The 23,311-nt window shown below is 41.8% G+C and overlaps 1 protein-coding gene across 1 annotated transcript; it reads right to left on the bottom strand.

The window, feature by feature from the left end:
* Positions 1 to 2,152: 2,152 nt before the first annotated feature.
* On the bottom strand, positions 2,153 to 5,470 carry LOC123722971. The gene is made up of 2 exons (XM_045685519.1): positions 5,296 to 5,470; positions 2,153 to 2,343 (listed from the first exon to the last, which is right to left on the bottom strand). Exons 1-2 carry the CDS (start codon positions 5,435 to 5,437, stop codon positions 2,153 to 2,155), a joined length of 333 nt encoding a protein of 110 aa, XP_045541475.1. The 5' UTR covers positions 5,438 to 5,470.
* Positions 5,471 to 23,311: the final 17,841 nt, after the last annotated feature.

Here is a 23,311-nt window from a genome sequence, read left to right as displayed (position 1 = left end):
AGACTTAGATGAAGATCCATACATTTTATTTCTTAAAGTGTATTGATCATGGAAATTTACTTCTTCTAGGACCACACTTAATGCGGCTTCTAGTGTAGAGGGTGATTTTAAACGCACTATTCGTACCATGCTCTTGGGCAAATTATATAAAAAGACGTTTAAGGCCGTATTGTTGTAAATGGAAATTTTAGCAGTTTTTAATTCCTGATTTGTATGGGTATTTACTTTTGAAATTAAATTAGATCGTACTGTCTGAATCCTATTGCAAAAGGCAAGGTAAGTTTCTCCGGGATTAATTTTTAAACTCTCAAGTTCGATATTTATACATTCTTCACTTCTAGGATCACCAAAGTGTTGCTCTAGTAAAGCTTTGAGTTGTGACCATGTCACTATATCGTCTCTTTCAGATAATAACGCGGCTGCATTACCTGATAAACGGCTAGTAACAACGTGGTATATACAGAGCTGGGCATTAACTCGTTAATCCGTTAATCGTTAATTAACGAAGTTAACATTTTGCTTAACGGATTAACGTTTAAGTAAACTTCAAAAAGTGTTAACGTTTTTGTTAACTTCCGTTAAACTCAACTTCCGTTAATAAAAGTCCGTTAATCGTTTAATTAGAAACTTGTAGACGTGCTGTCATTTTGTTTAAATTACGCGCCACGCCACCCTCGTAAGTTCAGCTATGTTGGGCGACTGTCGGCGACTCGAATGGTGAACGAACGAGTTGATAATTGATATATGTGTTTCACATATATATATGTGTCACAAGTGTGATGCATCAGAGCGTCCGGGAAAGACGTGACCAACAGGACAAAATCAAAAGATCGTTCTAAATAGTGTATTTCATTACGAGTATATAAAAGCAAGAGTATGTAATAGCCCATATCCCGAACGCTTTTCGTCCCTGCAATACGCCACTTTTTGAACAACTGTATTAAACACTTTTTTACTCGTGCTTTTTCTTTAGCTTTTCCAAACTCGTGCGTTCTCTTTCCCAACTGTCAAAATAATGTCTAAAAAAAACCACGAAGTTTTTACAAAAAAAAATAATAATTGAAGTTTTTATGCTTCATGCAAATATTTCTAAAAAGAAGCTCCTAATTTGTTACAATATCAGATTGAATGATTCTATTCAATGAATTCGGTTAGGTTTCATTTTATTTCATCTCATTAAATTTCATTTTCATTTCATATCAATAAAAATAATCTACTGAAGACTTGGCCGTTTGGGCATAGTTGGCTCGGGTAGACTTGTAGTCTACCCGAGCCAACTATGCCGAGTAGAGTAGCAGTAGTAGATTTGTCGGAACTCTTTGCAATGACAGGTTTTCTGCACTCGTAATGAAATATACTATAACGCATTCATACTTGTCTCTAATACTAATGTGTTATAGAATGTATAGTCAAATTACTATCTTAAACTAGTGTCGCCACAATGAGTATGAAATTAGTATGTATAATTTTGGTATGGTTAACTGTTAACGATTAACTTTAACTTGCGTTAAATTTTCGAGAATTTAACGCTTTAACGAAGTAAATTTTTTTATTAACGAATTAACGATTAACGAAGTTAACTTTTCGATTAACTGTGCACACCTGTGGGTATATGTATAAGTTTTGTTCGTCATTACCGCGATATCTTTCGATTACATATTCACATTTTCTTATGTATAAGTTTAAATGTCTGTTATCTCCTTCAAAAATAGGGATGATTTTTAAAATTGTGTCGGGAACGGGCACTATTTGAACTTCCATTTTTATAACACTTAAAATTAATTACAGTTATAAACTAAACATGCACAAATTAAATACAATATAATCATACACGAAATAATGTTATAACTTAATGCTACAATACCATACAACGATGTAGAGTTGTTATGGCTAAAAACAAAATAACGCGCTACCGAGAAAAGTCTTATCTCAAATAGCACAATTTAATAGACTTAAATTTCTAACGAAGGATTTTAACTTCAAAAATATACATGGAATAGGATGATAAGGAAGGCTAAAAGTTGTACTCACCAACCGACTGCTAATCCCATGTTGACACCACTAGGTTAGTTAGTTAGTTAGTTAGTTGTAAGGGCTCGTTTTCCGCAACTCCACGGCTAGCGCGTATTTTGCGTGTGAGCAGGACCTGGATTCACTCCAGCCAACCCAACTCTCCAAAGAATCCCAGCAACCCTTTTATGTTGTCGGTGATCTCTGGGAGTGTTCTCGGCGATCCGAGATGCTTTACCCTGTACTCTTGCACTGCTGGGCAGTGCAGTATCACGTGGGATGCTGTTTCTTCGTCACCCATGCACGCTCTGCATAGGGGGCTGTCCGTAATACCTGTATTAAACAAATGTTTATTAAAATTGCCATGTCCAGTGATGGCAGCCACAACTGTCCGTAGTTGTGCCTTGTTTAATTGAAGCAACCTCCTAGTTACCCTCCTGTTAATCCTTGGTAGGGCTTCTTTTGACTGCCTGCATGTATCGATTTTGTCCCAGGAGGTGCAGTGTTGTGCGTGACTCCTTGTTGCGACCTGTGATCTTAGATAGCTTGCTGGTAGGGGAACGATGGGCTCTGGGCCGATAGCTCTGCTATCTGACCCTCGGCGGGCTAATTCGTCTGCTGCATCATTCCCCCTCGAACCACTGTGTCCTTTAATCCATTGGAGGATAATGTTATTAGATGTCCCTACTGCATTAAGTTTGAGGTGACATTCATAAATGAGGCCCGAATTAACTGTGATGTTGTTTAGTGCCTGTAGTACTGCCTTGCTGTCGGTTAGTATGCGTATACTCTCGCCTGCAGCTTTCCTAACAGCTACGGCCTGTGTTGCCTCAATTATTCCCATGCATTCAGCTTGGAAAATTGAGTTATGTGTGCCTAACGGTTTATATATTTTGATGTTAAGGTCCTCTGAGAAAACACCTACACCTGTTCCTTGATCAGTTTTGGATCCATCTGTGTAGATCTTAAGCTCTTTCTGGTTCCCTTGATTTGTGGGACCGTGCTCTTGCAATTGTATTTTATATTTCTTGTCGAAGATGAACTGCTTCGGAATTAAGTCCTGTTTTGCGTCGGTAATTGGTACTTCTGCTATGAGCGTATCCAAAACTGACGTATGCGGGGTATTACACTTCCTCCACAGATTTAACGTACGCAGTCTAAGCGCCGTTAGTGTAGCTATTTGCTGTAGTTAAAAGGGTAGGGGTGTTAAATCTAGTAGGGCCTCCAGGGCAGCTGTGGGAGTAGTTCTCATGCTGCCTGTTGAGGCCATACAAGCTAATCTTTGACAACCTTGTAGTTTTTTGCATGCCGATATTTGTTTGGTTTTAGTCCACCAGACAACGGCACCGTATGTGATCATCGGTCGGATGACTGATGTGTATATCCATAGTATTATTTTAGGTGTTAATCCCCACCTTTTGCCAATCATCTTTTTGCACTGCCAAAAAGTAATGTTGGCTCTATTAATTTTATTATCGAGGTGTTTGTTCCAGTTAAGTTTATCATCCAGGATTACTCCTAGATATTTGACTTCAGTTGAGAGTTTTAGTTTACTGCCAAACAGTGAGGGTAGGGTGTAATCCCTCAGAGTCCGTTTTTTGGTAAACATAACTAACTCTGTTTTGTTCGGATTTACAGACAGTTCGAAATCCTTACACCACTTTTCCACAATACGTAAGGCTGTCTGTGTAAGGTTACATACGGTATCGGCTGTTTTCCCTGAAATAAGGATCGCCAGATCGTCGGCGTAGCCTAGTGTGTAGAAGAAGTTGTTGTTAAGTTTGCTTATCAAATCGTTGATGACTAGGTTCCACAGTAGGGGTGAGAGAACCCCTCCTTGCGGACAGCCTTTCGCTATCGATATGATGCGTGAGTCATTAGTTTTGATTAATCTCTTGCTGAGCATTTGTGTAATCCATTCTGTTGTGGTTTTATCGACGCCATGTTTCACCAGGGCACTTTCTATGCTCCTGAAATTGGTCTTGTCGAAGGCACCCTCAATATCGATGAAGGATCCCATGCATATGGATTTGTTTTCCATTGCATTTTCGATCTTGCTCACGATTTGATGAAGAGCCGAGTCTGTTGATTTCCCAGCTGTGTATGCGTGTTGTAGCGGGTGTAGAGGTGTGGTCTTTAACGCAACCTCTCTCACGTGTCTTTCAATTAGTCTTTCCATTGTTTTAAGATTAAACGAAGTCAGACTAATTGGTCTGAATGATTTGGCGTCCGTATAGTCACCTTTACCTGGTTTAGGTATAAAGATAACTTTGACTTCTCTCCATATCTTGGGAATGTAGCGGTGTGCTAAACATCCTCTCATCAGATTAATGAGTTTATGTTTTAGCACGTCTAAACCCCATTGTAGAAGGGCTGGGAAGACTCCATCAGGTCCCGCCGCTTTATATGGGTGAAAGCTGTTAATCGCCCATTGTAGTCTGGGACTTGAGATTATCTTATGGGCTAGTTCCCAGTCGTGGGAGCTTGGTGTTGTGGTGTTATCATCAACGTCGCTAGGGTTGCTTATCTTACTACCCGGGAAGTGTATGTTGAGCAACTCGAGCATTATTTCATTAGGTGATGATGTGTAAGTGTTGTCCGATTTTCTTAGTGAAATCGGCCCATCGAGTCGTTGACTTGAAAGTACTTTCCGCACGCGATTGGCTTGGTCCCAGTTGTCCACATTACTGCAGAAGTTGCGCCAGCCTTCTGTGCGGCGTTTCCTTATGCACTTTTTGTATGCTGTTTTCGCTTTTTTGTAAGCGTCCCAGTCATTTACATCGGAGGTGTTCATAGCCCTGTTTAGGGCTTTCCTTACCTGCCTCCTGTACTTATCAAGCTCTTTGCACCACCACGGTTGCTGGCCTATTTTTTCCGATGCCATTGCAACCGGGCATGCGTCTTGGTAACTGTTTATTATAGCATCAGTTATATTTTTGGCTTGTTGGTCTAATTACTGTGTGCTTGTTGCCAGTGGGATATAGTCCACTCTGTTCAACCTAGCTGCCAGCGATTTTGTGAAAAGTTTTTTGTTGGTTTTTTTGGGGTTTCTCTTCGGTTGGACCTGAGTTGTTATATCTGTGTGTAATTGAAAGCATATCCATCTGTGGTCCGAGCATGAGGCCTCATCGGAGACATGCCATTTACGGATATGAGTGGATATGCCACTTGTTGCGAGAGTAAGGTCAATAATTGTTCTAAATCTTCTGGTTACGAATGTTGGTTCGGAACCGAAATTAACTATGTTTAAATTAGTTGTAAAGAGAAATTCAACAAGGTTCTTACCTCTGTCGTTGCTTCTATCCATGCCCCACAGCTGGTGGTGGGCATTTGTATCGGCGCCAATCAGGATCTCCAGACCCGCTGACTCACAATAGTGAGTTAACCTGGCGAGCTCAGCAGGGGGTGGGTCCTCGGCCTCCGGCATGTAGGTTGAGGTTATTACGAACTCCCTCCCTTGTTCATCTGTCACTTTGATGGCCCAGTTGTCTCTGGAACAGTAGTCTGTTAACAGGTGGGCACGAATGTTATTAGACGTGAAAATGCACGCTCTGGGTTGTTCGTGTTGTGTATAATAGTATAGCTTACCCTTTGTGTTGGATAGGCCTTGCACTTTGCCGGCCCTAATCCACGGTTCTTGAATGAGGGTTATGAAATTGTGTTGAACCTCCACCCGCTTACGCAATTGTGTCGTAGCAGCTTCGCTGTGGTGGAGGTTTATTTGTGTAATGTGTGTTGGGGTGTTTTTATTCGACGAAGGGCACGGCATTCTGGCGAGCCTTTAATTCGACCTCCTCTTCATCGATATAAAGGCCCGCCAGCAGTGCTCCCGCATCGTCACCGTCAGAGAGAGAAGCGGCTGACAGGGAGTCAGCCGATTCCTCGGCTGTCGGCGCCGACCCTGTCTGCAGTCCTGATGGTCCTGGTGTGGGTTCAACAGGGCTCTCCTTCGTACCTGACGTCTGCACAGTGGTGGCTGTTGATACGTCCACGCAGGTGTTCGGCGTGGATTGCTTTTGGTCAGGTCTTCCGGAGGACTGTTGAGTGTTGTGCTGGGGTGTGTCATAATACCTGCCTCCTTTGCCCAGGAATTTCACGTAGACGCTGCCAAGGCAACATCCTAGTCGTCTACCCCTGGCTAGTAAGGTTGGTATGTGATCGCTATGGGGTACGAGGCCACTAGGACCGGAGGGCTTGCCTTAATCGGCCGGCCCGCGAGAAGGAAAACTCTATAAAACCCGACAGCGAAGTCGCTTAAAACCTGTAGACAACTGGCGACCTCTACAGTATGTAGCCCCACCATCCGGAATGGGCGTCACCCGGGGGTGGAGTCTAGTTCGTCCCGTACTCGTGGGAATCAAAATGGAATCTTCTAAAAACAAAACACAAAGAGAAGGAGAGGAGGAGAGACAAGGAGAGAGAGTAGTGGAGAACGAGGGAGAAAGAGACGGAGAGGACAGAGCGATCGCCATAAGCGCGTCCTGCTCTAGTGGTAAAAGTGAGAACGGTGAAGAGGAGGAGACGCTTGCGCTGCGGCTGCGAAGCCGCGCCAAGAAGGCTGAGCCGGCGCCAAAAATGACCCTGAAGCTTACTGCAGGGGCGCGGAAGAAGAGGGCCATGAGGGAGTCGTCCGATGAGGAGGCTGGTAAAACCGCCGGGACCTCTAAAATGTCCACGGCGGCCAGAGGCCGCATCAGAGGCAGCGCAGGAAAGAGTTCCTTCCTGAAGGCGGCCAAGGAACACCTGGCGGAGGGGTTGGAGAGCGAATCGGGCGACTCCGACCCCACATACCGGTCTTCGTATCGGCCGGCAAGCCCGACCAAAAAGAGGACGCTGCCAAGTAGGGAGACGAAAGGCGCTGGGGAGGAAATGCGCAAGCTTCGCGCGGACAACGCTCGACTAGCGAGGGAGCTGGAGCTGGTCCGCGCGGAACTAAGCGCATTTAAGGAGGCGTACGAGGCGCAGAAGCGAACCAACGCGACTGCGACTTCGGGGGAGGCACCCCAGGCCCAGCCAGGCCTAGAGGAGGTTCTCAAAAATGCCCTCGAGGATATGAGGCGCGAACTCCTACAGTCTGTGGGCGGGATGGTCAATGCCCGCCTTCAAGGCTTGGAGTCGCGCCTCCCACCAGAGCCAGTGGTAAGACCCCCACTGGCTGCGGATAAGCGGCAGCCGCCGCCGCCCCGGCCTGAAGCCCAATCTGGCCTGGCGGCTGGGGCCATGAGAGGAGACCCGGAGCCGGCTCAAGCCCCTAAGGCTAAAGCCAGACCGGCCAGACGGGGGCCCAAAACGGGCCCCAAAGAACGACCAACTGGCCCTCCCCCTCCCCCTCCCCCCTCTCAGGAATCGAGAGGACGGGCAGGGGGAGCCCAGCTACAGAAAGCTGTAGCGGGCCAGGAGGACAACGCTCCCCAGGCATCGGGGAGTGGAGTCCAATGGTCGAAGGTGGTCGGCCGCAAAGCCAAGGGGAAGGGCAATACCTCGGCCCCAGCCGGGGCTCCCCCACAGGTTAGTGCGGCCCAGCGGCGAGCTGCAGCTCCCCCCCCCACAAAAGCCGTCAAGATCGTAGCCCCCAAGACGGCTGCCATCAGCCTCACCCTTAAAAAGGGGGCTACGATCACAACAGCGGAAGGCCAAGTCACTGAGGCTAAGTACGCGGAGGTCTTAGCTAAGGCTAAGGCCTCCATCAAACTCAGTGACTTTGGCCTGGAGACGGTTAGGATCCGGACAAGTATGACCGGATCCAAACTAATGGAAGTGGGGGGGGAAACCCCGGAAGAGACCGCCGACCGCCTAGCCTCCGAGCTAATTAAAGTTATCGGAGACTGGGCGGACGTCGCCCGCCCGTGCAAACTAGCAGACCTCAGGGTCACCGGCCTGGATGAGACGGTGACCCGTGAGGAAGTGGCGGCCAAGGTGGCGACGGTTGGGGGCTGCTCCCCCAACGCGGTCAAAGTGGGCCTTATCAGGTCCAACTTCTGGGGTGGCGGCTCTACAATTGTAAAGTGCCCCGCGACGGCTGCTAAGGCAGCCGTCAAAATAGGGAAGGTGGCCATCGGTTGGACCATGGCCACCATCAACGCGGTGCAGGCCCGGCCATTAAGATGCTTCAAATGCATGATGCTGGGCCACACGCGCGCCCTATGCCCAACGGAAGCGGAGCACGGTCTACTCTGCTTCCGTTGCGGCGAAGCGGGGCACAAAGCGGCCGCCTGTGAGGCGCCCTGTAAATGCACAGTGTGTGCCACCACAGGGCGCCCGCACACGCACGTGATGGGGGGCGACAAATGTGTACCCCCCACCGTGAAAGGAAAGATGCCCAGGCTGCGTCCTAGCCCGCCGCAGCCTAGCCCGCCGGCCGAGGAAGCTATGCAGGTGTCTTAATGCCCGGACACCTGCATAGCGAATTCCTGCAGACCAACGCCAACCACTGCGCCCGCGCACAGGACCTGCTCATGCAGGTTCTGGCGGAGTGGAGAATTGCCGTTGCGGTCGTGGCCGAACCCTACGTGATCCCCCCCCACTCCAACTGGGTTGGGGACACGGAGGGTCTGGTCGGCATAGTGGCGCCGCCGGCGGGCCGACAACGTCTCTCCCTCAGGGAGAGGGGTGCCGGCTACGTGGCGGCAAACTGGGGGGAAGTAGTTCTCATCGGAGTCTACTTCTCCCCAAACAGGAACCTCTCGCAGTTCGAGAGGTTCCTGGATGGCCTGGAACCGGTGGTGCAGAGGGCATCGCCGGCCCAGGTCATCGTGATGGGGGACCTCAACGCTAAGTGCGCGGAGTGGGGGTCCTCCATTACCGACGCAAAAGGGGCGCTTCTCCGGGACTGGGCTACAGTAATCGGCCTAGCCCCGGAGAACCAGGGCACCGCCTACACGTGCGTGCGCGGGCGGGGTGGCTCAGTGGTGGACGTAACGTTCGCCACCCCTGCCATCGGTGCACGCATAACGTGTTGGCGTGTCCTGGAGGAGGTGGAGACCCTGTCCGACCATTTGTATATCCGGTTCAGGGTCTCCAACGCGCCCTGCGGGCGTCAAACCCGGGCGGTGGGCGGAAGAGGCGTGGGAGGCTTTCCGAGGTGGCAGCTCTCACGCCTCGACACGGACCTAGCGGAAGAGGAGGCCGTGGTCCGCGCATGGTCGGCGGACCCCCATCAAGGATTGGGGGTCGAAGAAAGGGCCGTCGGGTTCCGCCGGGACCTGACGGCCATCTGCGACGCTGGGATGCCCCGGGCGCGACGCTTCGCGCCCAGGGAAGGCGTATACTGGTGGACGCAGGACCTTGCGGTCCTGCGCGCTGCCAGTAACGCCGCACGGCGCGCCTTCACCCGGTGCCGAAGACGTCGGCATCGGGTTGATGGCGAACTGGAGCACCTTCAGGCTGAAGTGCGGGCAGCCAAGAAGGTGCTCACCGCCGCCATAGGGGCCGCCAAGGACGCTGCTTATGCGGAGTTCTTGGCGACCCTTGACGCGGACCCGTGGGGGCGCCCGTACCATATGGTACGAGCTAAACTGAAGAGGGCGCCCCCCACGGAGGATATGGAGCCGGCCGTCCTCAGCGCGGTGGTTGAGGGGCTGTTCCCTGACAGCCCCCCATTCGAACCACCGCGCATGGCACCGCCAGATGCGGAGGAGGAGGACACCGCCCTTGACGCTCCTCTGGTAACAGAGGAGGAAATGGATAGGGCGGTTGGCCGGCTCAGGGGCCGGAAGGCTCCGGGACCGGATGGGGTGCCCGGCAAGGTGCTCCCCATCGCCCTCAAACACCTCGGGGCCCGCCTCCGCTGCCTGTTCAGTGATTGTCTGGCAGCGGGGCGCTTCCCTGGGGTGTGGAAGGAGGGACGGCTGGTGCTCATAAGGAAGGAGGGTCGACCCGCACACTCTCCTTCCGGGCACCGGCCACTCGTGATGCTGGATGAGGCCGGGAAGCTGCTTGAAAGAGTAGTGGCTTCCCGCATCATCCAGCACCTGGAGAGGATCGGGCCGCAAATCTCCGAGAACCAATTCGGGTTCCGGTCGGGGCGATCGACCTTAGACGCCCTGACCGCCCTGAAGAGGTTCACGGAGGACGCGGCCCAGAGGGGGCAGGGGGCTATGGCGATATCTCTGGATATTGCCAACGCCTTCGGCTCCCTCCCCTTCGCAGTGATAGAGGAGGCACTCCGATTCCATGGAGTGCCCCTCTATCTCCGGAGGGTTGTAGGACACTACCTGCAGGGGCGGGTAGTGTCCTACATAACAAGGCGAGGAAGGGAGGAAAGGCGGATGGCCTCCGGTGTTCCCCAGGGGTCTGTTCTAGGACCCCTGCTATGGAACATCGGTTTTGACTGGGCCATCCGCGGAGAGGTGCTGCCCCGGATGGCGGTTATCTGCTATGCAGACGATACGATGATCGCCGTCCGGGACACCACCTGGAGGAGATTGAGGCGGAGGGCTGAGGCCGGAGCCTCCCTGGTGACCCGGAGAATCGAAGCGCTGGGCCTCCGGGTGGCGCTCTCCAAGACTGAGGCCCTATGTTTTAAAGGGCCAAGGTGGAGGGTGCCGTCGGGGGCAACACTCCGGGTCAACGGGGACGAGGTCGGGGTCAAGGCCAGTATAAAGTATCTGGGCCTTGTCCTCGACGGGGGGTGGCGTTTTGGGGAGCATTTCCGGTCGCTAACCCCCCGGCTCGTAGGCGCGGCAGCAGCCCTCTCGAGGCTCCTTCCGAACCTGAGGGGTCCGGGTGTACAAGCAAGGCAGCTGTACACCATGGTCGTCCGCAGCATGGCCCTGTACGGCGCGCCGATATGGGCAGAGGCCCTAAACGCGTCGAACAGGGCCCTCCTCCGCAGGCCGCAGCGCGTCATTGCAGGACGTGCCTGCAGGGCCTACCGCACGGTAGGCCACGCGGCGGCCTGCGTCCTGGCCGGTACTCCCCCATGGGAGATAGAAGCGGGAGTGCTGGCTGAGGCATACCGGGCGCGGGTTGAGCGAAGAACCCGGGGAGAATCTCTCGCCCCGGAGGAGCTCGCCCACGCCCGGGAGAGGAGAAAGCGGAGGACCATGGAGCTCTGGGTGGAAGGCCTAGCGGACGTCGAATATGGCGTCCGCACAGTAGAGGCCATCCGCCCACAGCTCCCGGAGTGGTGCGGAAGGGGCCACGGGTCCCTCACCTTCCGACTCACGCAGGTGCTGTCCGGACACGGTTGTTTCGGACAGTATCTGCGTCGGATCGGAAGGGAGGAGACGGCGTCGTGCCATGGGTGCGGCGACGACGAGGATACGGCGCAGCACACACTGGAAGTGTGCTGCGCCTGGACAGAAGAGCGCCGCACCCTGGTGGCGGCGATAGGTGGGGACCTCTCACTTCCTGGCGTTATACGCGCCATGTTAGGAAGTGAGAGGTCCTGGTACGCCGTTGCCTCCTTCTGCGAAGAAGTGATTTCGCAGAAGGAGGCACAGGAGCGGGAGCGCGAGAGAGACCCTCTGGCGCCCCCGCTCCGACGCCGTAGAGTGGGGCGAAGGAGGCGGCAATTCGCCGCCGCCCTTCACCCCACAAATATGTGAGAGGAGCCCCCCCCCCGTGGGCGACAACGCAGGCGGGGTCACGGAAGTAAGCTCACGCGTTCCCGTGGCCCCGCCATAATGCGTCGGAGGGCAGTCAGGTTTTAGTGGGTATTCCGGTCGCCTTCTGCGGCCGGCGAGTCCCACACTCCCTACGCCATTGCACAGCCCGGCGTAGGGGTGCGTAAATGCATTTCCTGACGTAAAAAAAAAAAAAAAAAAAAAAAAAAAAAAAAAAAAAAAAAAAGGTTGGTATGTGATTCTCTGGGATGGTCAGCTTCACGAACCAACCTTCCTGCTGCTGTTCAGCTTCAAGAAGAAGCCAGTCCTTGATGGATACCCATCTGTTCTGGCGGTATAACATGCGTCCTATGTCTATTGACTTTTTCCATTTGGCTTCACCATTGGGTATGAAAATACCACAACGGATCCGCCGCGGAAGATCAGCCTGCCTAACTACAGTAAGTGTTTTTCCTTGGTTCAGTTTAGGGTTTTCCACCGCTTTCTTGAGCCAGGTCACTGTATATTGGTCCTCACACCAGACTCTTATGGCTCCCTCGACGAAAGTCGGTTTGCCAACGAAGACCGGCATGTCAGGCACCACTAGGTTTTACTCGATAAGACAAATTTATTTGATTTAGGAAACGCTCCAGTATTAATCGCGTCGCACTCGCGTAAATTCAGGCAAATTTGGATACCCAAATACGAAAGACAACACTACTGTTAACGAGCGGATCCTGTCCGCAGCGCCAGTCTTGTTTCTATGTCCCCTTGGTGTGTTTTTAAAAACTAACTTTATTAATTAAAACTATTAATTAAAAAATACATTTAATTAGGACTTAACTAACGAATACGTCCTGCCAATGCGAAGGCGAGAACAATATTAAAGGTTTGCTTACTTCTAATCGTTTAGGAAGTTATTGAGGAAGTTATAATCTACTTTCTTAAAACTAATGTTAGTAAAACTTATACTCTAATTCTTAAAACTATGACGCTGCACCTTTAGGTGCAGAGTCCTAATCTAAGGCTGAGGGGCGAGCGTCCAACATAACTAGATATTTTTAATTTATAGCAGAGTATTATTGCCAACTAAAGATACGTCGAAAACAAAATATCTTTTGTGTACTCTTTGGATTCTGATTTGTCTATTATTTTATTGTCACGGAGTCTTTAAAATAATAATATCTTGTATTTATTTTATTTGTATCTACATTTATGGCGTACGTATTAATCAATTCTTTTACAAAATAGGAAAATAAAGTATGAAACATAAGATTCGAATAAAATTTATTGAAACTAATTATTCACAAGAACTCATTTACGTTTTAATTTCTTCCATTTTGGTCTTTTCTTCCTTGCTCTTCTTTTGCTTTTTCTTTTTCTTTTTATTGGGATCTTTCTGTCGCGTCATGTCGTTGTATTTGAGCAACTTTTTATACATTTTAAGCAATTGCTTCGCATCTTTCTTCATTTCCTTAGTCACTTTGCTATCATTTGGCAGATCTTCATTTTCTTTGACCGGATCTACGTATTTTGTAGAAGCTTCTAGAGTATTATATTGTTCGATAGAACCTTCTTCTAAATTCTTTGCCGTTTCCATCTCTTCTGGAACTTCATCGACTTCTTACACAATCTCCTTTTTAGAGTCTTCTAATTTTCGTTTAAGTTCTTTATTCTTCTTTCGCATGGCGTTTAGCATGTTCGCTGTTGTTAATACGTTTTTATCTTTCTTGCTATTCAAGTATCGATCTTTCCAAGATATTCCTTCTGCTTCTGCGACTTCCTTAGCAGCTTGTATTCTTTCGTGTTCCCTTATTTCTTCGTCAGTTACAACATTTTCTCTCTCTATTTCGCCTATTTTAGCTGAGAGTGCTTCTATTTCTTCAGCCGTTGGTTCCTTGAATAATACTGAAGTACCATCTTCTCCATTACAAGAAGACTCATCAGAAAGTTCTAAAATTTCATAAACATCATCATCCACATAACTTTCTTGTAGAATGATTGTCTCTGGAATTGCATTTACTAAATTAACTGTTTTATTTGTTTCGGATTCTCTATAGAAATTTTCATCGGCGCCATTACGAAAATCCTGATTTTTCGTTTTCTTATCTTTCTTCGATTTCTTTTCTTTCTTTTTGTTCTTTTTCTTTTCATGGAACTTTTTATTTTTTACCTCTTCATCGGATATGCAAACCACTTCGGGTCTTACGTCGGATGCTTCGACTTCAGAACTTTCACGATCAGATAATTCTCCGTCAGATTTTTCTGTATTTATCTTAGCATTTTCTATATTTTCCCCAGCTTCTTTTATAGTATTTTCAATTATTTCAAGTTTATCGTCATCGTCTTGTTTATTTTTCTCACCTAAAGACTTTACGACTTCAGTTACTGTACAATTACTTGTATTTTCTGTACATATAGTATGAGTAGGAATGTTATCATTCTGGTTTTCAAATATACTCTCGTCTTCCACAGTTTTTTCTTCATTCGGTTTCATTTCTTCAGTAGTTGGTTTAATACCACTTTGAGAATTTTGGCCTTTCATCGTTGATGATTTTCCTTCATCATATTTATCAATTTGTTCATCATTTTTCAATACTGATTCAGGTGTTTTATTTTTCGGGACTTCTTCTGTGATTTGTGTTCTTTCCTCTATGGACTTTTCTTTTTCTTCTCCGCTGCTATCTGAGCTGCTTTCGGAATCTTCTGTGCTAGAACTTGATACACTATCATAATTCTTTCTGTCCAAGTTTTCTAATAAATCCATTTTTTCCGTATCTGACAATTGTAATGTTATTTCATCATGATCGCTCCCTTCTTTGGTTTTGTTTTTTCCTTTCCTTTTTGATTTTTTCTTTTGTCTATCTTTTGTTACTTTTTGTTTTGTTATATTTTGAGGTGTGTTTTGTATTTTTTCTATATTTTTATTAGTGTTGTCAATTGTTTTTGATTCTTGTTGTTTTTCTTTGACAGTTTGATTATTCATTTGAATTGTATTAACTTTATTTGCAACTGTTGTACTGCGATTCAGTTTTATTTTTCTCGTGTGTTTCGTTTGTGGTACTGTTATTATTAAATCGTTTACTTTCTCATGATTGTGTGTGTTTCTTTATTTGATACGTTACTTATCGTAGTAAGGTTTTTAGATGGTTGTGCTATTTCTGGAAAAAAAAACATATTATTTCTATATAATAGAACTTTGTCTTTATATTAGTAGGGTAGACAGACTTAACAAATATCACAAAGATAAGATCAAGTCTTTCAAGATTATTAAAGAAGTTTTTAGTAACTTGTTTTTTTTAAAAAAAGATTTCTATCTGTCTGTTTATTTTTTAGGATCATTGCAAATTATTATCAAGGCCAGAGACAAAAAGGAATATTTTAACAATATTAACCTTTCTGCAACTCTTCTACTTTTGGCTTCTCTTCTTCGCTGCTGATCTCCACAACCTCGGTGGGTTCCTCCTTGATCTACACTTCATCATCAGACACTAGATGCTTCTCTGGTGCTTTGTTCTCTGTCACATCTGTTGAAGATGAATGATGTATGAATGTAGAAGAAGCGAGATGTGTGTCAGAGCCACGCCAAATGGAAGTCCGTGGTCTTTGACTACCCCTCTTGGTTACGGGCGTGAATTTGGTCCAGATTCATGAGCTCAGTAATTTCACTTACTGATAGTTGTATTCAATGGAAACGATTGGAATATTACTTTATATATGGAGAGCGTCAGTGACTTAGGGGTTAAGCACTTGATTTGCAATTTGCATGTCCTGGGTTCGAATCCCGTCATGTACAGTCGCGGAAATTCCCGGTGTTCCACTTACAGAAAATATGCCTTGCACCGTGCAACGAAACAAACTCCGCCCCCTTTTTACAGATAGCCAATGAGTTGCGCAAACGACTGGGTAATAGTAACAACAATCAGTTGCGTACTGCTCTGCATACCTGCGTGTTGTTATTGCCGCTGTCTTTGTTATGCGTTCTTAAGTTTTACGACCCCTGCTTGTTTTTTGGACTTTTGTGATTTGCCATACTGTGAGCATCATTGTGAGCCATCATTCACAGTATGATATTAACCATACTTATTATATACTAAAATGTATGAAATACGAATAAGCTTTTTACTTAAATCTGAATTAAAACCTTAAGGGCCATTAAAAACTTAGTATCCAGTAATAGTTAAGCTTAAACATATGTCAACCTTTTATACCTTGACTCTAGCGTTCAAATAGATTTTGGCATATCATGGCTATTTAAACGCGTAGGCTTTATGAAAATGCAAAAATATTGTCCAATAAATAATACTAATAAATAACACTAATACCGAAAGTAGAATGGTGAACCATATTTTTAGCGAAACTTATAACTACGTTATTGTTTATAAAATCAATCAGTTCTAATTATTTCTTTTATGGTAAGGCCCTAAAATCTTTAGCTTAAATTCATCTTTTACTAGGTTTGGTCCGAAACTTTGTTCATGAGGAATTGAGAAAAAAATAACTTGTTACTAAATTCTACATCTAGACGGAATTTAATCGAGTTTCCTTAAGATGCCTTTTATCAAATATCAATCCATCCGTCCCAAAACATTTTTGAATAAATGAATGAATTAGGGAGATTAAAAGATTATTAAGATTAAAATTTAATTTTTTAATAAACATTTCTGTTTTATTTTCATACTTAAAAATTATCTTTAATAAATTCATAAACTCATATCTCAGGATATCAATTTAATGTTGTAATTTGCGCGCACATCTCTTAGCGTAAGTATTTATTTTTTTATAACTAAACTAGTTGGAACATTTTTTGTGAATTCGATAATCCCCCGGACAGATGGTTACTATTGTTATTATTCTTACTGTTTAGGCTTTGCGCACCTGAGTGGCATTACGGCTGCTTCATTTTAAAATTGTTTATTATTTTACGATAGCAGTTAGGACAACAAAACCGCATAATAATATGTATGCACTTCAATTCAAAAACTAATTTAGAACGCAGCAAATAACTTCCAATCCTTTAAACAAAGAAATAATTATCAAAATCAATATACTAAGTCAAAAGTAACGAACTAATAAATACTCGTAAGTAGCGTGCCTTTCTGTGCAGCCGCGCACCGCAGTAGCATTTTTTGGATGCGCGTAGTTTTTAATCATTTGATATCTTCCAAACTATTGATCAGAATTATATGGTTTGAAAGGCTAATGTAATTTGCATTGAATACTAGCCTTAAAACATATTTATTTGGGTAAGGATTCATACCGAATATAATATAATAGCGCCGTAAGCTTATGACGCCGTTTTTCGTGTTCATTTTAATCGGCGTTTTTTCACAATAACATGGTGATTGTGAGACATCCATAGACGATAGATATATGCCACCAAAGACTTTTATTTAGAAAACGTAAGGATCTATAAGAAAGTAAAATTGTGCTTTTCATTGTAACGCGATGTAGTATTTTTCCTATGCGCGTAATTTTATTCTTTCGATATTTCCTAAAATATTACATAGAATTATATAGTTTCAAGGGCAAATATAATCTACATTAAATTTTCTTGATAATAAACACATTTATTTACATAAGGGTTAATACTGAACTCCAATAATAGCGTCAAAAATAGGGCATTAATTTAATTGATGTTTCTAGAGAAAAAATGGTTATTGTGAGAAAACTATAAAAGATAGATATATGCTATCGCGGACTTTTATTTAGCACATTCAAAGAGCTACAATTATTCCATACATCATTTTTATGTAGGTCCTATAGTTTAGCCTACGTAAGCGCTGAAAGCAAAAATGTTCCTAATTTTCTCAACGCATTTTGAAGCTAAATTCAAAATCTACTAGTCTTCTAGTAATTAAAAAAAAACAAAAGAGCCATCCGCAAGCACTTCCTTTCGATTAAAATAATTTTTATCAAAATCGGAGCACCAGGGGTAACTTCGCGGTAACACACGTAAAAAAAATTACAGTCGAATTAATAACCTCCTTCTTTTTGAAGTCGGATTAAAAATGATCCTGAACGAAATAAAAATCTGTAAAATAAAAAATCTATTAAAACTTGCATACTTTTAATTTTATTCAGAACCATAATAAGTTGACAAACAACTACAGTTTATACTTTTTATAGATAATAGATATTGACATTTTCTTAAATATTGTTTAACTTTTTTTTTATTTATACTTTTCGCAGCACATGTATGAAAAACCTATAATGGCTATAGTTTGCACATTATCAAAGATTTTGAAAATGTGCTGAAGCCGCTGAATCTATGTTACTCACATTTGATGTTATATTCTACTATTGTGAAATAAATCTGACCAAAAACAACCTTTTTTTCCTCTTTAAAATGTTAATATTAAAGTAGAGATAAATGATTTGAAAAATAATTATATTTTTTACGAGTACTTAACCAGGAGTCAATATCATAGCTTACTCACTGAAAATTGATAAACGCCTGCATTTATAGTTATAGTAAAATCTCACTATACTGATTTTTTAACACTGTGAAATATAATTATATTTACTATTCAATGTTTAATTGGTATGCAATATTCATACATTGGCAACCCGGCACGTCTATTTTATTTTATTCCTTGAATCGGTTGCGCTGTGGTAAAAAGAAGCCTCAACAGGTGCAAGTAGTAAATGCTTCTACAGTAAAGAATGCCGCAGCAATAACAAAAGATAGTAATTTAAACAGAATAGGCTGTCAAAAACTGCAAATAGCAAAATATTTTTCTTCGATCACCTGTAATATTTTTTGTAGTCTATTTTATAACAAAAACATCATAACCCAATCCGTATATTATCTAATGATCACACCCCCGTATAAATTATAATTTGTTGCATCTGATACCAAGGAGAAATGTTTTAAGATAAAGGTTAACTGTCATGATATCTAAATTGCAACATAAGTGCAATGTTAGAACAAATTAAATGGGACTTTTTACGCGGAACGGAGAATCAAAAAAGGTTTGTCTAGTATCATATCATATATTTTTTCAATATTTTAGTATGTTCTACATACCCTTGATAAAAGTAGCATTAATTAAATATATTTTATTAATGAGTTAAGACGTTTTGATAATATCACCTTTTGATAGGCATGCGCTAATCACAGGCGATTATCAAGTCGTAAAATTATAGATTTAAAAAATAAAGTTGCAGCGAGAGCGCATTTTATGGTTTTGGTATTAATTGTTAGCGTTTCAGTGACAACAACAACAACGAGTGGGCCGGCCGATCAGTGAAATACCACAACCACACTGAAAATAGACTCTTAGTATGATTTTTTATGATATACTCGAATCTATACAAACAAAATTAAACGTATTCAAGTTTATTTATAGCGTTTATTTAATGTTTTAAGCTCGTCGTTTCATTCGTAATGACACATGTTATGTCACTAAAAATAATAAGCTTTAAATGAACTCAAATAAATTTATTAAATCAGGTTAAATTTGATATCATAGTTATGTTTCCACGAAAGATAACACAAGCTAAATTATATAATATTATGTTGCTAATATGATAAATATTGATTGTTACTTATAATTCTAAAATATATTTTAATATATATGACTACGTAAAATATCGGTAGAAAAAAAATTACTTCCGATGATTTACGTTGTTTATCTTAAAACAGAACATTTTTTAAATGTTATAATGGACTCCGAAGTAATGCTCCCTGCTTTCGTTTCGAACGACGACAAAGAAAATAATATTTTTATTGAGTCTATTGTTACAACGCCGACCATTCACAGACCGTGTTCAAACATTAGAGTTAAAGACTGCACCCTATTGGTTATTGTTTCCGCGTCGTAGTCTCAATGCGTACTGTTTTGCGGGCGGCGCTGGGGTTCTTTTTTAAAAAGAAAACCCAAAACTTTTCCACACACTTTTTAATTGAAAACTTAGATGGTCTCCGAATCCGGGTTGTCACCTCGAGCTCTAGCAATCGACTAAAATTATTTGTTTAAATTACTTATAAAGAAAGCTATATCTGCTGATGGCAGATATTGCACAATAATTACAACAATGGAAAACTTCGTTTTCAATATATTCCTGATTAATCAATACGTCCATACTGCGAAGGGTTATAACAGCTCCCCCTTTTTGACGAAGCTTTATCCATTTAAGATGAAGCGAAGTAGAATTAGAATTGGAATTACAATTAGAATCGCGAATTAGGAGACCATTGAAAATAGAAATAACATACAGAAATTGAACATCATTAAAAATAGAAAATTAGAAATTGGACAACATTAAACATGAGACATAGTAATAGTAACTTAGAAATAACAATACAATGATGTTATAATCAAAAATAGTAGAATTATAATTAAACACATGATATAGTAAATGTAGTAAAAATTCTTAAAAATAGTAATTGAACAAAATGTCCATAATTCAAAAATAGTAGAACTAGCAATTTAACACATTGAAATTAGTAAATATAGTAATAATTCTTGAAAATAGTAGTTGAATAAATTTTTCACAATTCAAAAATAGTAGAACTAGAAATTAAACATAGTTAAACAAATGATATAGAAATTATTAAATAATCTTAAAAATAGTAAATAGACAAAATTAGTAACATTCAATTACTTAAAAGTTTATATTTGTTTTTGACATTGTCAGGTTTTTACCTGGATTAAGTTTACATGATTTGTAATTCATAACTGGTAGAGATCTAGTAGATTTCTCATCGTCGGATGTAGAAATATCTGTCATTTCTATGACATTTGACAACTTATTACTTTGGTTAGTTGATTTTTTATTATGGCATTGATTGAATATTTGTATACAACAACCAACACTGCTGTGGCGACTTTGTTTGTAACATTTATACAATTTGAAACAAATATAGAAAATTAAACAAACAATAAAGATATAAGTAAATGTAGAATAATAGGAGACGTATTTAATAAAATGAGATTCGTTTTGTACATTATTTAACTCTTTCTCTAAATCATCCATTTGGTGATTTGCGTATTTTAATGAGTCTAGATTAATTTTACTTAAAGATATAGGAGTAAGATATGGTAATGATTTATTGAATATGTCTTTCTTACAACAATCATCAATAGTTATATCAAAATTTATGTCTAAAGGAGACGATATTTTAATAGAAATTGAGCTATCTGACATCAACTGAATAGTCTTGGAAAAACCAATACAGTTATCGGTGATTTTGACTATTCCCGTTCCGATTAACGAGTGATCACTAATTGCGTCATCGCATTTTATTGTAAGTTTATTTATATTTGACTGGACATAAATCCACTTATTATTATTCAACTTATGCCAAATATCAATTTCACCATATAATAATTTAGAATTACATTCGGGTGGTAGTGTAAGGACCACCTCTGTTAATAACTTTGATTCACAACTTTGATTTACTAGTGTTGAAAGTAAAGTAGTTAATTGACATATGGAATATTCATCATTTAATGATTTACAAGTTTCTAGACTATCCAACATTGCATAATGCATCCTATCTGTACTAATGGCAATATAGGAGTTAGAAGGTTGGATAAGTGCAAATGTTTTGTAATGTGAATCTTCATGAGCTGTAGGCAGAGGAATATTTTTATAAACAATGTATTTGTCTTGTGTAATTAGTGGAATTTGTAACACAAAAATAACCTTATTATTATAATAATAAGACGTTAATTCAGAGACATCAATTATAGAATGAATGTTAGCTAAGTTTAATTGAACTGGGAAATCGAGTCTTTTATTTATTTGGTTACTATGCTTTGATAATTCGGTGTATAAACCTAAGGGACTAATTACGTTAGGATGTAGTACATTTACCTTAGAAAATAAAATAGCATTTAATGTAGTATCTAACAAATTAGAAATCGTTAATAAAGAGCCTTCAATAATATTTAAAAATGTATTTATCTTAGAAGTATAGAGTAACGAATTATCGATTTTAGTAATTTGAGATAGTATTTCATTCATGTTATTAATTTGCGTATTTAACTTTAGAGATATAGTATTCATAAGATAAATTAGGATGTAGAAGGTTTAATCTCGTTAGTATGATACTTCACGTGTTTTCGACCTACTTGTAACGTAACATTATGTTTATTGTGAACCTTTATTATTTTAAATGGACCTTTCCATATGGGAGATAAGGCCTTCCGGAGCCTGTGGTGATATTTCAAATACACCATGTCGCCGGTTTTATAAGTAATTTCGCGAGAATTAGAATCATAATATTGTTTAGACTTTTCTTTGCTATTAATTATATTTTGTATTGCCTTTTCTCGGCTAAACCGCATACGATATTGTAAAGCACGAATGTATTCGTTATGAGTGTTATTATTATTATTTTCATATAATGAATTAGGAATATGTGGTTTATAACCATATAATAATTCGTATGGGGTAAAATCAGTGGTACAGTGAGGAGTAGTATTGTAGGTTAAAATAGCAGTGAATAGATAACAGTGCCAATCATTTTGATTTTCGTTTGTAAACGACTTGAGATATTCTTTTAAGGTAGCATGAGACCTTTCTAATGCTCCATTCGTTTGAGGATGATAAGGAGACGTAAATAGAGCCTTAATTTTTAAGATTTCAGTTAATTGTTTAAATAAATCTGAGGTAAAACAAGTACCTAAATCCGTTAAAATCATTTTTGGAAAACCGAATAGAGACATAAAATGTACAATGTTACGAGCTATCTCGTCGCTAGTAGATGTGACCATGGGATAAGCGCTAGAAAATTTAGTAAGATCATCTTGAAGAGTTAGAATGAATTTGAATTGTTGGGGCCCTGATTCTGGTAAAGGACCTACAACGTCAAGAGCTAACCGCTCAAATGGTCGTGTGGAAGTAGAAGTTATTTCCATTGGAGCTTTGTTTGATTTACGTAAAGGTTTATTAATTTGGCACAATTTACATTTCTTTACATATTGTTCAATGTCAGAGCGCATGCCTTTCCAATAATAGGCTGCTTTAATTCGCTTATACATGCGATTTGATCCTGGGTGACCTGCGATAGGAGAGTCATGATTTTCTTTTAATATCTTTGGAACTTCGACTGGAGTAGGATAAATTAATTGATTTTTGTAAATATGAATTGTAATATTAGTATTATGAAAAATATAAGCAATCATATTATAAATTTTAACATATGATATTTTAGAAAAAGGATCTGAGAAATCTGATAGAGCGAGATCAGTAATATCTGCATCTTCGCTTAATATTTGGTTTCTTAATTTTATTAGTAAGTTATAAATATCTTTGAATTTGGTTTCTTCGTATTGATGGATTTTAGTAAATAAGAAATAGTATGTTTTGTCTTTATCATTAACACGTTTTACTGTGAACGGCTCGCGTTCGGAATTTAGTAACTCAGCAGAATTATCGAGTTGCGATAATATTTCTTCACAATGTGGCAAAGAATAATCAAAGTCTATAGAGACTGGACATGCAATTGTTTTAAACTTGGATAAGTGTAAACCTTGTGAACATTCTTCGATAACGGTGTTAAGACTTGAAATATTTTTTGTAAATTGATCTTTGAAATATTTTTCATAACTTGAATTATTTAAATTATTAATATCAAGTGTATTTATTGGATATCGAGATAATGCGTCAGCGTTAGAATTGAGACGACCTTGTTTATAAACGATTTCGTAATCGTATTCTTCGAGCTTTAGGCGCCAACGAATGAGTCTACTGCCTGGATCTTTGACATTAAATAGCCAAACTAAAGGGCGATGATCAGTTAC

This window comes from Papilio machaon, chromosome W, assembly GCF_912999745.1.
Source record: "Papilio machaon chromosome W, ilPapMach1.1, whole genome shotgun sequence".
NCBI classification, from domain to species: Eukaryota; Metazoa; Arthropoda; class Insecta; order Lepidoptera; family Papilionidae; genus Papilio; species Papilio machaon.
Note: the sequence above shows the minus strand (reverse complement) of the source record. Positions and strands in the feature narration are given on the sequence as shown.